We start from the raw sequence: 15916 nt of genomic DNA, 5'->3' as shown, positions 1-15916 counted from the left end.
ATCTGGCAGTGTGCATCAATTGATCACATAACATATGTTTCTCTCTACTTAGTTTTGAAACTTCCAGAGGCAGAACCTTGCCATGAAACGCACCTCTTATACCAGATTCCTTTGAACCTTCCCTCCAAAAAGATTTCACAAAGGTGCATGACCACAAAGGATGTAGATATGTGCCATCTCGTCCACAGCCCCTCTAGCACAGCCTTGCGCAGGAGGAGGAGAGCTCCATGTAATAAGTAGGATTATATGCTCTATGTAACAGCCTATATAATAATTTGACCTTTCAACTACACATAAGTATCTTAAACATCTGTTTAAGATGCCTATGTGTTCCACTCTGACTGCTCTAATTCCAAACCCAAGCCTCTGTTTCACTTTTCAGCTTATGGAGGGGGTGTCTCTTTAGCCTTGTAGAGAGCAAATATAAGTTTCTCCTGGTCATATCATCATTCATAAATACCCTCTCAAAGTTCAGAGGCATTCTCCTCTCCCACCCCGCCCATTCACGCTTGATGATAGCTTCTCTAATCTTGGTAGTGAATCATCTTGGATGAAGACCGCATAATAAAATCTGTCTGCCGGGTTTCCAAAGGAATCCAGCTATCAGCATCCCACAGCTGGCCTACGTATCTTAATTCACATCCCACCAATCTTTCATTGCTGCATTGAAGGTATGCATGGACAGACCAGAATTATTACTTACAAGCTCAGGCTTAACAGAAATATTTTTATTACTTTGGGGGCAATTTTCAAAACTATTCAGATTGTTGCAAAGTCAACAGGAACTTTCTCCTGCTGACTTTACACCCATGTTCAATGAGAATGTATGCATGCAATTCCTTTAAAAACTACTTAGGGAAAAAAGTACCTGGAGAGATTTGCTCCTGTTTTTTCTGCAGATACCTTTTCCTTGAAAAGCAATGCACGGAATTTTGAAAATCCAAAAATATGCACATTATTATCTCCCCAACATACCCAACATAAACCTTCCTCTTCTCCCACCTACTTTTCCTACAGTTTAAGTATGTGCATTGTAGATCCCTATGCATACTTTCACCTGTGTACAGAGTGGAGATAGGTAAATAGCTTTTGAAAATTGCACTCCTTTTGTTTTTCAGAGCTTTTTACAATATCACTAAGGATTCGGTCTCTTCCATATCTACCGAGCAGAACTCTGTCCTCGTGATTCTGACCACATTATTCATACAGAAGGTTCTTTTTCTTACAACATATGAACATCATCAAAGTCTGAGGACATTTCGCCACCAGGGTTGTTATCAAGCAATATATATTTGCTGTGAAATAGGGTATGAGTTATGCATGTGTCTAGATTGCTTGTTGATTGATAAATATATGCATTAGTGCTAACTATTGCTATATGTAATAAGTATGCATGAGTCCTTCTTGCCTATATAGTAGTATTATTGTATGTGTCTTCATATTCCTATGGTCCTAGAGATCCATAGTCCTATAGGTGTACATTATGTTTGAGTAGATGAAGAATATATATGTGTAAAATGGTTTGCATATGTATATAAAATATAAGGTATGAGTGACTGAAGAGTGCAGAATGAGAATTATATAAAGGGAGTAAACCTGTAAATACAAGTAAATCTAGGCTTAGAATTCATAAGAGAGATTATATACGTAGATCATACACAGGATAATACAAGTATTATGGTAGCCCAAAGCTGTTTTAAAAAGCAAGCTCCATGATCTCCAGCAGATAAAATGCCACTAGCATGTTAAATACCTTTTGCAGGTAATGCATAGTCAATGTTAAAAATAGAAAATGACTTTTACAATTTTTGTACTGTTATCCAATATGCTAAGAGAGTTTGTTTAAATTAATATTCTACTTTTTGCACAAGTGTAATCAAATTTTAAAGGTGTCAAAATTACTCCTATAGGAAGATATGGGAGCTGCACAAAGTTGTACCCCAGCCTAGATTTATGCCAGCTTTCCACAGAAATAAATATATTCAAATCTGAGGGTGGTCAGTGATAAATAAAAGCTGTGTATGTACCTGAATGGATGGTGCATGAAGACAAAACGGAGGGTGTGGCTCCTCCTACTACCAGGCCTGGATTTGTCAATAGGCACAGTAGGGGGGCTGGGGGGTGGGGGCAACAGACTGGCTGATGATTTACTGCCTTCCAACTGTGCTGAGTCTTACTCAGCCCGGGCCCTCTGCTTCCTGGCAAGCATGCAGGGAACATGATGGGAGGGGAGTAAGCCTAAAGCACACAAAGGGGGGATCATTTTGGACAGGTTAGGATGTCCCACATAGGATCATTGGCAGTTAAGAAGAGAGACTGGGGGATGAGAGTGGATCATCTGGGGAGGAAGGGTCCAGTATCTGTGTGTATGAACGTGAATGGATTAGTGCTGGTGTGTGTGTGCATGTGCGTACCAAGTAGAGAGGTTAGAAAGGAGGTGCAAGGGGGAACAGGACCAGAGCACAGTAGGGATTCCTCCCCTTCCCTACCATTGCAATTCAGGTTCTCTTTCCCTTCAGCTGAGATTCTATAATCCCGATCCTGAACCTCCCTTCCTTCCTCGCCCTTCTCCCCATATTCTGGAACCCAGCTCCCAATATATCCATCTCCCTCCTCCCCTTTCTCAATCCCAGAACCTCCCTCCCCCTCCCCCTTTTTCTCCAATCCCATATTCCTGATTTTCTCCCTTTCCTCAATCTTCTCCCCCATCTCCCACCCTCCTCAACCCAGACCTTTCTATCTCTCCTCTCCCCATCTCCAGTCTTCTTTCCTCCTCTTACTCCTCCCTCCTATCCCATCCTTTCACCTTCTCCTCACCCCTTTCCTAGTCTTCCTCCCTTCCTCTCCACATGCGTGGTCCTCTCACCCTTTTCTTCTCCTCTGTCCACCCCTAAGATCTCATACCTATAATGATACTTTCCTCTCCCAAAAATAAATCCAATTGTACAGACACAAGCATGGTTGAAAAATTAATTTTTATAACATAACATAAAAGATGGAAATGTTTGCCAATGTACTTCAGACTTTTCCCATTTTTGCCATAGAATCTACCTATGAGTGGCTGCAACAGACTCTGGGGCTGTAACTTAGACCCTTTTGCTTCCTGTTGTCTGACCTTACTGGAGGGGGGGAGGGCAGCAACAACTATGCCTAAGAGTAGGAAACCCTAAATCCATCTCTGTCTACTGTGCATACCAAATATTTTTCCAGGTCATGAAGAATAATTGTTTTTAGCAGAATATCTTGTCAATATTATCCTTTGATATTATCCTATTTGGAAAAACCTAATATTGGGCTAAATTCATATAGAAAAACTAAATGAATATTTCTGACTACTTGTACTTAGGTGAAACCAAACCCCTTGGCTTTTGAACATTTTCAGAAACAGTAATATTTCTGTCATGCTGAACAATTTTTGCTGCAAAAAATACAAAAATAACTCATTTTTGAAGACGGAGTACTATATCTGTATCCTTGCCCTTTATCCTTAAGTCCACCAAACTCTAAGAAAGACTGTTTCAACATAGCTTTATTTCCTTCCAGTATCTTTTTTGCTTCTCTCTGACTTCCCCAGCTTAATTTCTTATTTTCCTTAACCATTAGAAATCTCCCCTTAGTCACTCAACCTTGTAGTGATTAATTACAAGAGGAAAGGAAGATCTGGCTGAAATGTTCAATTCTCATAGGAAGTCTTATCTAGTTTTAATCCATAGGTTAATGCCCTGCTGACTGGTGTGCCCCTAACATCTTAGACTTCTCTTTGCCTCTGTAAGTTTTCTATTTTGTCTTTTTTACCTTCAACAAACACTTCTGCTGATGTGGTGTCCAATCCAAGGGAATTTGAGGCTGTACAGGTGTAACGTCCCGTATCGTCCTCAAAGGCTTCTGTGATGACTAGCGAATGGAGATTTCCACGCTCAGAACAGATTTGAATGTCAGGTGAATTATGCAGCTCCTTCCCTTCACAGAACCACCTATAATCCAACAGATCACACATGAGCAAGGGCAGGAGAACAGGAAGGGAGGCAACAGAGAAAGGTGAAGAAAAAGAGAGTGATACAATATATACAGTGCAAGTATAAGCTGGATTGAAAGGTAGACAAGCCATGAGTCATGCTTGTCTACGATGACTAAAATGCAAATCAAAAGCAGTAAATGAAAACAGATGTTCTAATTACCTGGGGCATTAAGCATTACCTTGTATAGAACTGACAACTTTCTTTGTGCTGAAAGTCAAGAGTGCAACAGGCAGTATAATCAACAGAGAACTAACGCATTGGTGATGGTGATTTACAATTGGCTCTCTTCTAGACATTCCATGTGGTAGCATAAGCATGCATAATGGTTAATCTATTCTTTCATCTTAAACATTTTTGTGCCCATTATACTTTGATAATGACGGGAAAAATAAACATTTCCATTTTTGCTTGATTTAAGAATATAAAGCAAAGCACAATCAATATAACATCCACACACACTGCTGTATTCACTAAGTGTGTAGTCTTTAAAGGACCAGTCACAATCTTAAAGTTATTCCTGTAATAAAAACCGAGATAGAGTCATGGACATGATTAATTACATTTAACATTATTGATCACTAACTATGTTACCGAACCTTATGGCACCCTTGTAAATGTTCAATTCACAGTATCATTAATTTTATGTGCCTTGATGTAAACCGTTGTGACGGTATCCTCCAAACGACGGTATAGAAAAGATTGAAAATAAATAAATAAAATAAATAAAACAAAAAAGTTTGTTTCATAGATGCCACATTCAGTGACTTACATCGGTTTGGCTCCTGCAATTGTCCAGCAACAAAAATGTTATAACTATATATTTAGATTGCCAGTATGGTATAACATGAATTCTAGGCTGAGATGTACATTTTTTCCATTCTTATTGGCTGTCATATCATCATTATATGCCTGAAAAAAATGTTCCCAATAGAAAAATGTGTGTGGAATAACCTTTAAATTGAGATAAAATGGAAATTACTTTTATGCTTTTATGCTTAACAATTATGTTTTTATGTTTAACAATATCAATACTGCCGCCTGGACTGAACATTCACTCAAGTTCTAAGATCAGTGTGCATGTGTATGGGGGGAAAGGTGAGGGTATCTATCTATCTATTTATATATACAATATATGTATAGATGTGGAAGTTAACCCACACAAGTTATGCCCCTGATGAAGCAGGCGTAACTTTATGTGGTGAGTTTGTGCGTGCAGCACGGCCCTTCGCAAGAATTTTCAAAGTGAACTTATGCATTACTTTTACATGTAGTTATCACCCCTACCTGCTCAGATATAAAATTACCCTCTTTGTGGGCATTTTTGTGCCACATTCATAGATAATGAGCTGCTGGGCATGTTTTTGCATTGCTGCAACTTGTTATCTTTATGTTGGATAAACGGTTGCACGTAGCAAACTATACACAACATTTTATTATTGGTGAGTAAGCAAACCTTTTACAAATGATGATTTGTGCACTTAGGGCCAGATTTTCAAAGCCCTACATGCGTAAATCTATATGATTTACGCGCATGGGGGGGGGGGTTACGCGCGCCGGGCCTATTTTATAAAAGCCCGGTGACGCGCGTAAAGCCTCGGGATATGTCTAACTCCCGGGGCTTCAAAAAAGGGAAGGGGAGGAGCGGGGAGGGGGCGGGGCGGGGCCAGAGGCCTCCGGCACAGCGGCCATTTGCCACTGTGTTGGAGGATCACGCGCCGGCAGGCGCAAGAGGTAAGATAAAGGTCGGGGGAAAGGGGGTTTAGAACAGTGGTAGGGGGTGAGAAGGCTAGGGGAAAGGGTAGGAAGGAAAGAGTAGGGGGAAGGGGAAGGGAACGGGTGAAGGTGTGGGCGTCGGCACGCGCAAGATGCACCAGTGTGCAACCCCTTGCGCGCGCTGACCCCCGATTTTATAACATGCGCGCACCTGCACGCGCATGTTATAAAACTGGGCACCTATGTGTGCGCGCCGGGAAGCGCGCGCAAATGGACGCCCGCACGTAGCTTTTAAAATTTACCCCTAAATACTCAAATAGTGCATATTATCACAAATAATGTACACTGTTTTGGGATTTTGCACATAAAACTCAGTTTGCAGAGATTTCCATACGCTAATATATTGCCCCCCCCCCCCAATAGACTATTACATTTATTTAATAATTCATACATATTGGCCCATAGGGAATGAATAATGAATTACAAAGATTAATTCTGATAAATCCTGTTTTGGTCATTATTTCCTCTATTTTTCACTGTTGGAATCTTTGGAAGGGCATATTTTTATATGATGTTTCTTGTATATATTAAATTTATTATAACATATTCTGACACCGCACCAACAGTCAATGTAATGGTGAGTAATGTGAAAGGCAGAAAAAGGGAGACCGAGGGCTGAATCACCCATGTTCTCAGTTAATTTATTTTTATTAATTTGTAAGTATAATAGTACCATTTTAGAAAAAACCTTTTTAAATTGACCTATGATCCATTTACTAAGTTTATGCTCTTCTCAGTAGAAGACATGAACCTTAGTGAACTATTTACATGGCAGTCTCTTCAAGGAACGGCCACAATGGTGCAGTCCAGGGGGGTTGGTCAGAGAAGTGCAAGAATATCCTGGTCAGAGGGCTTGAGAGAGGGAAGTGCAGTCTCTCATCTTTCTGCAGGAGTTCTGTCCCCAGTGTTTCCAGTCCCACAGTGAGTACAGGGAACCTGATGGGACAGAAAAACCTGTGCATTTGGACGATGAGAAATAATTATATAGTATTGCTTGATTGTGAGACTCAGATTGTCAATCAGTTTGCTCAGTTGAGAGTGTAATGAGAGAAAGGCAAACTCTCTTCTCTCAGGAGAGGACAGCAGGGTGAGAGTCTGAGCCATTTTTGATGTCTTGTGATCTCATCCTGCTGCAGGGAATTTGTCAGGCGATCATAGGCTCTGTCTAGAAAGTTCAATCAGTAACATGTTTTGATATTGCTTTAGATATGGTTATTTTAAGTGCAAGGGAGCTATTTTTTCAAAGACATTTCATTCAGTACATCTTGCAGTGTTTTTTTTTGTTTGAAAGGGAATTATGAGTCAAAAGATCTTAGGTTCTTTTCAGTTTTCCAGAACTATTCTGATGTAATTTTTGTATAGAATGATTTGTAAAATCCATGCTGTATTCAGTCTGGCCTGTAATTTTAACTGTGAGAACTTTTCATCTGATCATTATTTCATTTAGCAATTCATGTAAAACATTTTTTTTTATTAAATATTAGTATTTAACACACCAAAGGTCCTTCCTGTTGGAAAGCTAAAGTTTTAGCCCAGTTTGGAAGACTACTCTTGCTGTGGTAGCAAAGCAAATGAGCTTCTGGGATTATGTAGCCCCCTGCTAGGTACAGTTTTGAACTAGGGGACACACTCAGTATCAGGGCTTAGTCCCAACCCAGTCCTGTAAAACTCTGGTATGGCACCTCCAAAAGAGTGAAGTATTCCCTTCAGGGCCCAAGGCGTTTCCAGGTTATCTTTCTCTCTGTTTTGCTTCTGAAGAGGAAATAAATTGATCTTAAGGCTTGACATAGTCTAATCTTTCTCAGCTGAGAAGGATCACATTTCTCATTTCTCTTTTCAGAAGACAGCACAATCCTATCTGAAGCAGGTTCCTTCAAGGTAGCAACCTTCTCACCCAAATGGTTATATATTTAAGTCATAATCATATCACATCAAATTATGACAATTATCTTAATAACATAAAAAAAAGATAAAATAGACATTTGATAAATAGAAAGTAAAAAAAACAACTTTGTCCTTTCCTGCCAAAGTATTATGTTCTGGGAAAGCAGGAATCAAGTGAGATTTAGGAAAAGCAAGACTGCTTGAGGAAGAGACTGCCCCAGAGGCATGCACTTTTGAAGCTGCTGAAGACTAGGGATGTGCAGAGCAAAATTTTATGTTCATATTTTTTATGTCCGAAAGGGGGTCCCACTTGCGGCCAATATGGACATAAAAAAAATCCAATGAGTTGGGTATATGTACATATGTGCAAAAAAAAAATTTAAACCCCCTCACCCTCCTTAATCCCCCCCCCAGACTTACCACAACTCCCTGGTGATCGAGCGAGGAGTGAGGACGTCATTTCTGCAATCCTTGGCGAGAAGCATGTGACGTCGGCGGCACGTCGAGTGACGCGGCGTCACGTGATTCCCGGCTCGTTCGCGCCGGACGGCTCGTTCGGCCCAAAAAGAACTTTTGGCCAGCTTGGGGGGGCCTCCTGACCCCCCCAAGCTGGCCAAAAGTTCTTTTTGGGGCCGAACGAGCCGTCCGGCGCGAACTCGCCGGGAATCACGTGGCGCCGCGTCACTCAGACGCGACGTCACGTGATTCCCGGCAAGTTCGCGCGGGACGGCTCGTTCGGCCCAAAAAGAACTTTGGCCAGCTTGGGGGGGTCAGGAGGCCCCCCCAAGCTGGCCAAAAGTTCTTTTTGGGCCGAACGAGCCGTCCGGCGCGAACGAGCCGGGAATCACGTGACGCCGGCGTCACTCGACGTGCCGCCGACGTCACATGCTTCTCGCCAAGGATTGCAGAAATGGCGTCCTCACTCCTCGCTCCATCACCAGGGAGTTGTGGTAAGTCGGGGGGGGGGATTAAGGAGGGTGAGGGGGTTTATATTTTTATTTTGGCTCAATAATCGCGATTTCCCACATATCGAACATATCTATGTTCGATATGTGGGAAATCCGATCGTTTATGTCGAATCAATTTTTTAAGTAAAAAAAAAATATGAGTTGCGTTTTACTAATGCGGTCAATCCGAATGCACACCCCTACTGAAGACAAAACTAATGAATTCTACTTTGTGACTGCAGTGCCCCCCATAACCCGTGTATATTATTGAAGTTCAATCTTTGGACTTTGCAATTTGCTACACTTCCCAAATTACAAAACAATTATTTGCTAGGTTAGAAATTTTGCAATTTCTTGCACATTGCAAGAGTGTGGCAGTCTCATTTTAAACATAATTTGTCAGCTACCAGATAAACACTTGTTTTTCATTTAATCTTTTCCTAATATCAATGTTGCTCCCAAAGGTCAGTATCTACAGGCTTTTGATGTATTTGCTTTCTGCACAAGTAGATTTTATACAAAGACAGATGTTGAGTAACTTCTTACAGTGCTTGAAGCTGTGAAACTTGATTGTATGCCTCAGGAAAACATTACCTAAATTTACATTACCTTACACGAAAAGCATTTAAGAAAGGGCTTCCCAAATCATAGGTTGGGACCCCAAATGGGGTTATAAAGCCTTCAGCTGGGGTTGTAAGTGCCTCAAATGGCAGCACTCTTCAGGTATCAGAACCATCATCATTAGTAGTAAAAGGCAGCATATGGCCTGTGAACCAGCACTTGCTCACAGGCCCTGCAGTAGCTCCACCCTTGCATGAGTTTCTGTGGTAGCAGGAAGTCCTGCTTGAGGAAGGATTGGGGCCACAGCAGGGCCTGTGAGCTTGCACTGGCTCACAAGCCCGGCCCTGACTTTCATTACTTATGCTGCTTGCAGATCTCCATTATGCTTGGGAGCAGCCATGAGGGGTAGGAGGAATGAGTGTGTATGGGCCACTGAAGATTGCCATGGCTCCTCTCTCTTCATCCACCACTACATCTACATAAGAGAAAAATGCTGCCTATCATCAGTTTACACTCTATTTTCACCATCTGTCATCCATCTTTGACCTGGGGCCCAAAGGAAAATGTTGCTGTTAGCCTTGGCCCAAGGGGATATTTAGAGAAGGGTTTGCTTAAAGGGATGATCAGATGCAGGAGGGGGTTTGAGGGTTGGATTAGCTGGAGAGGGACTGGCTTTGTAAGGTGAGAGAAGGGTATGAAAGAAAGAGCGAAGGATGCAAAACAAGAGCTGGGGATGAGAGGAGATCAGCTGGGGGATGTGAGAGAAGGATTGGAGAGGAGGAGGCAAGGCTGGGAGGTGATAGGGAATGGGGATGAAAGTGAGGAGGGGATGGGATGAGAGGGAGGGGATGGCAGAGGATCAGTTGGGGATTATAAGAAGGGCTTTGGGTGAGAGAGGATTAGTTGGGGGGATGCAAAAAGGGCAAGAGTGGAGTGAGTTGAGGAGATGAGAGGAGCTGGGGAATGTAAGAAGAGATCTTATATAAATCCATTACTACCATCTACAAAGCATTCCATCAACTCTCTCCGCTTAACCTCCAAATCCCATTTAAAAAACATACCTCCATCAGACCTATCAGAGAGTCCTACAGAGACTCATTACAGGTGCCTCCTGCAAAAACCTTTAAACATAGGACTCTCAGAGACAGGGCTTTCTCTACAGCAGGACCTACCTTGTGGAATTCCATCCCACCAGAACTGAGACAGGAACCTTGCCTCCCCACTTTCAGAAAAAGACTTAAAACCTGGCTATTCTTGAAAGCCTTTCCAGATACCAACTGAACCCACTCTCAACTCAAGCAACTAAGAACTCCCGTCAGGGTAATCAACAACCTTTGACAACTCAATAATGTTCTTTCTTTTTAATTTGGCAGGTTTTATTTACCTTGGTTATTCTTTTGTTATCTCATTGTTAATCTCTCTTTTGCCTTCTCTTCATTCCAAGTTGCATTTTATCCCTGTTTTATTGTAACTGCTACCTTATTCTTCTATCACATGTTAATGTTTTAAGTTATTAAGTATTTATTCTTTTGTCACACCTTGTTATTTGTAAACCGGCATGATGCGACTCCCATCGCGAATGCCGGTATATAAGAAATTTAAATAAATAAATAAATAAATAAATCATCTGGTGGGCCAGAGGTGGAGGGAGGGAATCTGCTGGAGGGTAGGAAGTTAAAAGAGAACCTCTGGAAAGGGTATTGGTTGAGTGACTATAGAGAGTGGAGGTTGAGAAAAGGAGGATCACTGCAGTGTGGGCAGGGTGAGAGGGGCTGATGGTTAGAGGTAGTCTGCACCCCTTCTAATGTGCTTTGGGTGTATTCTGGGGATCATGTGAATTTTCAAATGATAAATAGGTTCACAGTGGCTAAAAGTTTGAGAAGCCCTGTTTTAAGACTTCTAGAATCTTGTAAGCCTTGAAAATTCAGTGATGAATGCTTCCTTCTTTGTTACTGGCTATCCTATCCTATCCTATCCTATCTCTTATCTTGATTTTATGAAACATTTTTCACAAGTGAAGATACTGCCTGCCCCCATGAAACACATTGATATCCAATTGAACAGGGCTTAATTTTAGCATTTTTCGTTTTTAGGGGGAAATTTTGTAAAAGAATTTCCATGGGTAAATAAGCATTTACAAAAAAAATTCTCTTTGAAAATTGTCCCTCTCTCGATAGGGAAAACAGTGCACGTACTCTTCCTTGTGGGGAAAAGGGGCAGGAGCAGAGTTTCAGTGGGCCCAATAAAATACATGCAGAAATTTAATTTTAAAATCTCTTCATGCTCTTTACCCTGCATGCTTTGAACCTGCGAAGCACACAGAAGCCCTGCAGAAGGAGTATCCTGCAGGTTTTCAAAGAGAAATTCTGATGGGAGTTTTCCTTTGAAAATTAGCATCAGAATTTATGGGGCTTGAATCGACTATCCTAGAAGACAGAGGCTGGGAAGCTTCAGAGGAGCCACAGAGGCAGGGAAAAGTCAGTGGATATTTACCCTCTGGTTACCAAGTAGTTAGACATGTCCTTGGAAGTTCCCATTGGTTTAGCACAGGGTGGGCCCCTGATTGGTGCTGGTATAGAAGGATGGCAATAGAGACATACCTTTGCTAGTACAACTGACTCCTGGGATACATCCACCAGAGCTCCTGCTCATCTTGCCTTATTCCTGCACTATTCAACCCTGTAGTCATGCACCCTTGTCCTTGCTCCACATCCAACTCTACAGTCTTATTCCAATGTTCCTGCTCTGCATGCAGTTCGTCAGTCCTGCTCCATTGCTGCAAGATTAGACACCTCCCAATCTAGGTATGGTTTTACCAGCTTTGGGTCAACATTCATCTAGCCATCCACCTTCTTCTGATATGCCTCTTCCTAGTTCCTAACATGTCATTCTATTGTGACTGGATGTACCCTGACAGCTTGTAGCAGCCCACAACTAGAGGCTAGGCTGGGATAGAACATGGGTTCAGAATGCCAGACACTTTGAAGGACTTAATAAATACTATTCAGGAAAGCAGACCAACTCTACACTCTCAAGCAGGTTAGTACACTAATGTAATTCAAAATGGACAGTTGTCCCTGACTGCCCACCAGACTTTGGAGCCTTGAACGTCACTCTCAGAAAAAATTTGATCGAAATTGAAATGAATTCCATGAATTCTTCAATCTGGGTAGACTCTGGTTCTGACTACATCCACATACTTATAATACAGTCTCACTTAAAGTGGCCTTCATGATCAGCCTCCTTTCAAAGGGGCCTTGGCCTAGGCAACTCCATTGCTACAGCAAGGTAGTCCAGTCTTTGGCCATGTGGAATAATTCATAGCCACCATTTCTCAGGCCTTCTGGGAACAAGATAGGGTCCAGTTAACATAGAATATTATTGTACATCTCTGTCAAGGTCAACAGACAGTGGTAGAGTACACTGCAGAGTTTTGTCACTGGGCTAATAGAACTTACCAGAGCTCACTATAGAAGGGGTCTTGCAAGTCAAATAAATTATGAGCTGCTACAGCTGAACCCTCCAAGGAGCTCAGAAGTGTGAATACCCTGTATGTTCAAACTGATAAAGAATTAAACGAATGGAACCAGGAAAAGAAAGAAGAAGACCTGGTCCTAAGAGTAGACAATGATCTCTGGACAAGTCCATGATTACCAACAGCACAAGGCATTGCTGTTAGTAGCGGAAAGAGAGATGACATCAAGAAGACCTCTGCTTCTATTGTGGGCTTGTGCGACATTGGTGAGTCAGCTGTCCCAACAGGCCAGAAACTCATCAGAACACCCAAGATGGAAAATGGACAGTCCCAAATCCAGTAGAGAGAGGAATTCAGGACAAACATTGATAAGCCCTCTCAGATCAAACATGTTACTGGGAACTCAAACCTCCCATATGAAAATTCCAATCCTGTTGTTTTGAAAGGGGGTTGAATTACAAGCTCTCATCATGATCAATTTAGGACCCTCTGTGTGTTTCATGGATTTCATGTTTGCTCAGCAACGAAAAGGCTCCATTGCAAGAGAAGGGGATAAGTATATTAGTGGAGTATATTGAGGGCTCCCCCTTTTCAACAGGTCTAGTGTCTCAAGAAACTGGGCTATTGATAATAACAATTCATGACCACCAGGAGGTAATAATTTTGATCTCACCCATGCTCCACACTTTGCAATCATACTGGGATTATCATGGCTTGGACATCATGATCTGTACTTTCAGTAGAAGATGCCCTAGATGACCTTCACCTTTACCTTCTGCCAACAGAATTGTCTTCTCAATTTAAAGCAGAGGAACAATGGGCCAGGGGACAACATGCAGGTATTCAGGAAACATAAGAACATGCCATACTGAGTCAGACCAAGGGTCCATCAAGTCCAGCATCCTGTTTCCAACAGTGGCCAATCCAGGCCATAAGAACATGGCAAGTACCCAAAAACTATTCCATGCTACTGCTGCTAGTAATAGCAGTGGCTATTTTCTAATTCAACTTAATTAATAGCAGGAAATGGACTTCTCCTCCAAGAACTTATCCAATCCTTTTTAAACACAGTTATACAAATTGCACTAACCACATCCTCTAGCAACCACATCCAGAGTTTAATTGTGCGTTAAGTGAAAAAGAACTTTCTCCGATTAGTTTTAAATGTGCTACATGGTAACTTTATGGAGTGCCCCCTAGTTTTTCTATTTTCCGAAAGAGTAAATAACTGATTCACATTAACCCGTTCTAGACCTCTCATGATTTTAATCACCTCTATCATATCCCCCCCTTAGCCGTCTCTTTTCCAAGCTGAAAAGTCCTAACCTCTTTAGTCTTTCCTCATAGGGGAGCTGTTCCATCCCCTTTATCATTTTGGTAGCCCTTCTCTGTACCTTCTCCATTGCAACTGTATCTTTTTTTAGATGTGGCGACCAGAATTGTTCACAGTATTCAAGGTGCGGTCTCACCATGGAGCGATATAGAGACATTATGACATTTTCCGTTTTATTCACCATTCCCTTTTTAATAATTCCCAACATTCTGTTTGCTTTTTTGACTGCCTCAGCACACTGAACTGATGATTTCAATGTGTTATCCACTATGACACCTAGATCTCTTTCTTGGGTGGTAGCTCCTAATATGGAACCTAACATTGTGTAATTATAGCATGGGTTATTTTTCCCTATATGCATCACCTTGCACTTATCCACATTAAATTTCATCTGCCATTTGGATGCCCAATTTTCCAGTCTCAGAAGGTCTTCCTTGTTATGGTTTTGTTTGTGTAGATTCTTGGGTACTGTGGCAGATGACCACGCCCACAGGGAGGAGCTCCGTGGGGAGCCACAGTACTGGGCTAGACTCAGGACGCACAAACACAGAATTTAGCTCTTTTATTATACAGCTTGATGTGTTCCACCAGAGGTGGCAGTAGTGAGGTGATGCAGAGGGGACCCTCGGCAGAGGGAACCTGTCTCACCACATTGGTATAGGGGATTCCGGTGTAGATTTCCCAGGCAAGGCAATGCTGTAGATAAGACAGACAGAGTTAGATTACTTACTAGATGGTAGCTATAGATTGGTGATTCCACCAGGCTGAAGTTGATGGTACTGGCACCGAGGCTGGGAGAACAGGCCCTCGAGGAGTGAGTACCTGATCCCAATAAGGTACCTGAAATAAAGCAGAGGGCCCCTGAGGAGCGGGTACCCAGATTAGTCAATACCCCGAAGGGCAGAGAGAGAGCTTCCAGCAGCAGCACGGAAGTGGCAGAGTAGCTTAGACCGGCTGAGACCAATCCGTTGCTAACTCAATGAGCTATCAAACGAGTAAAGGCTATATACCCAGATGGTGTGACGTCACTTGAGGGGGACGCCCCCGAGGTTCGCGCCATGCGCACGCACCCTAGTAGGCCCTTAGGAGGAACATGGCAGGAGGCCATGCCATAGCTGTTCCAGGGATGCCGGAGAGGGTGGCTTGCAGATGCGGTGATAGCCATTTTCCCAAGGAAAGCAGGAGGAGCCGAGAACAAGGTGAGGCATATGGGGCAAAGCCGACAGACTGACAGATGCAACATTCCTGCAATTTATCACAATCTGCTTGTGATTTAACTACTCTGAACAATTTTGTATCATCTGCAAATTTGATTACCTCACTTGTCGTATTTCTTTCCAGATCATTTATAAATATATTGAAAAGTACGGGTCCCAATACAGATCCCTGAGGCACTCCACTGCCCACTGCCTTCCACTGAGAAAATTGTCCATTTAATCTTACTCTCTGTTTCCTGTCTTTTAGCCAGTTTGTAATCCACGAAAGGACATCACCACCTATCCCATGACTTTTTACTTTTCCTAGAAGCCTCTCATGAGGAACTTTGTCAAACGCCTTCTGAAAATCCAAATATACTACATCTACCGGTTCACCTTTATCCACATGTTTATTAACTTCTTCAAAAAAAGTGAAGCAGATTTGTGAGGCAAAACTTGCCTTGGGTACAGCCATGCTGACTTTGTTCCATTAAACCATGTCTTTCTATATGTTCTATGATTTTGATATTTAGAAATCATAGTAATATAGTAACATAGTAATGATACCAGAAAAGGACCAAAATAATCTATCCAATCTGCCCAGGAAGCTTCTTATGATAGTATCTGCCGCACCATACAGGTTACCCCCCTGTTTCTGTTTTACTGGGTGATGATCCTTTTTGAAAATTCAGACAGTGCTGCTTGACATGCTTTGCTTACGGACTTGG

The 15916-nt window shown here is 42.1% G+C and overlaps 1 protein-coding gene across 5 annotated transcripts in view; it reads right to left on the bottom strand.

Annotated features, from left to right (window-relative positions):
* PALLD (palladin, cytoskeletal associated protein) overlaps positions 1-15916 on the bottom strand; it is an 805838-nt gene that overhangs the window by 419328 nt on the left and 370594 nt on the right. For all 5 annotated transcript variants that reach the window (XR_003852153.1, XM_029572712.1, XM_029572641.1 and 2 more), the window contains one exon: positions 3796-3974. Coding sequence is in view for 4 of the 5 variants with exons in the window: in XM_029572712.1 (XP_029428572.1) it covers positions 3796-3974 (179 nt within the window). In the remaining variant the exon portion in view is untranslated. The remainder of the gene's footprint in view (positions 1-3795; positions 3975-15916) is intronic.

Source organism: Rhinatrema bivittatum, chromosome 1 (genome assembly GCF_901001135.1).
Source record: "Rhinatrema bivittatum chromosome 1, aRhiBiv1.1, whole genome shotgun sequence".
NCBI lineage: Eukaryota > Metazoa > Chordata > Amphibia > Gymnophiona > Rhinatrematidae > Rhinatrema > Rhinatrema bivittatum.
Note: the sequence above shows the minus strand (reverse complement) of the source record. Positions and strands in the feature narration are given on the sequence as shown.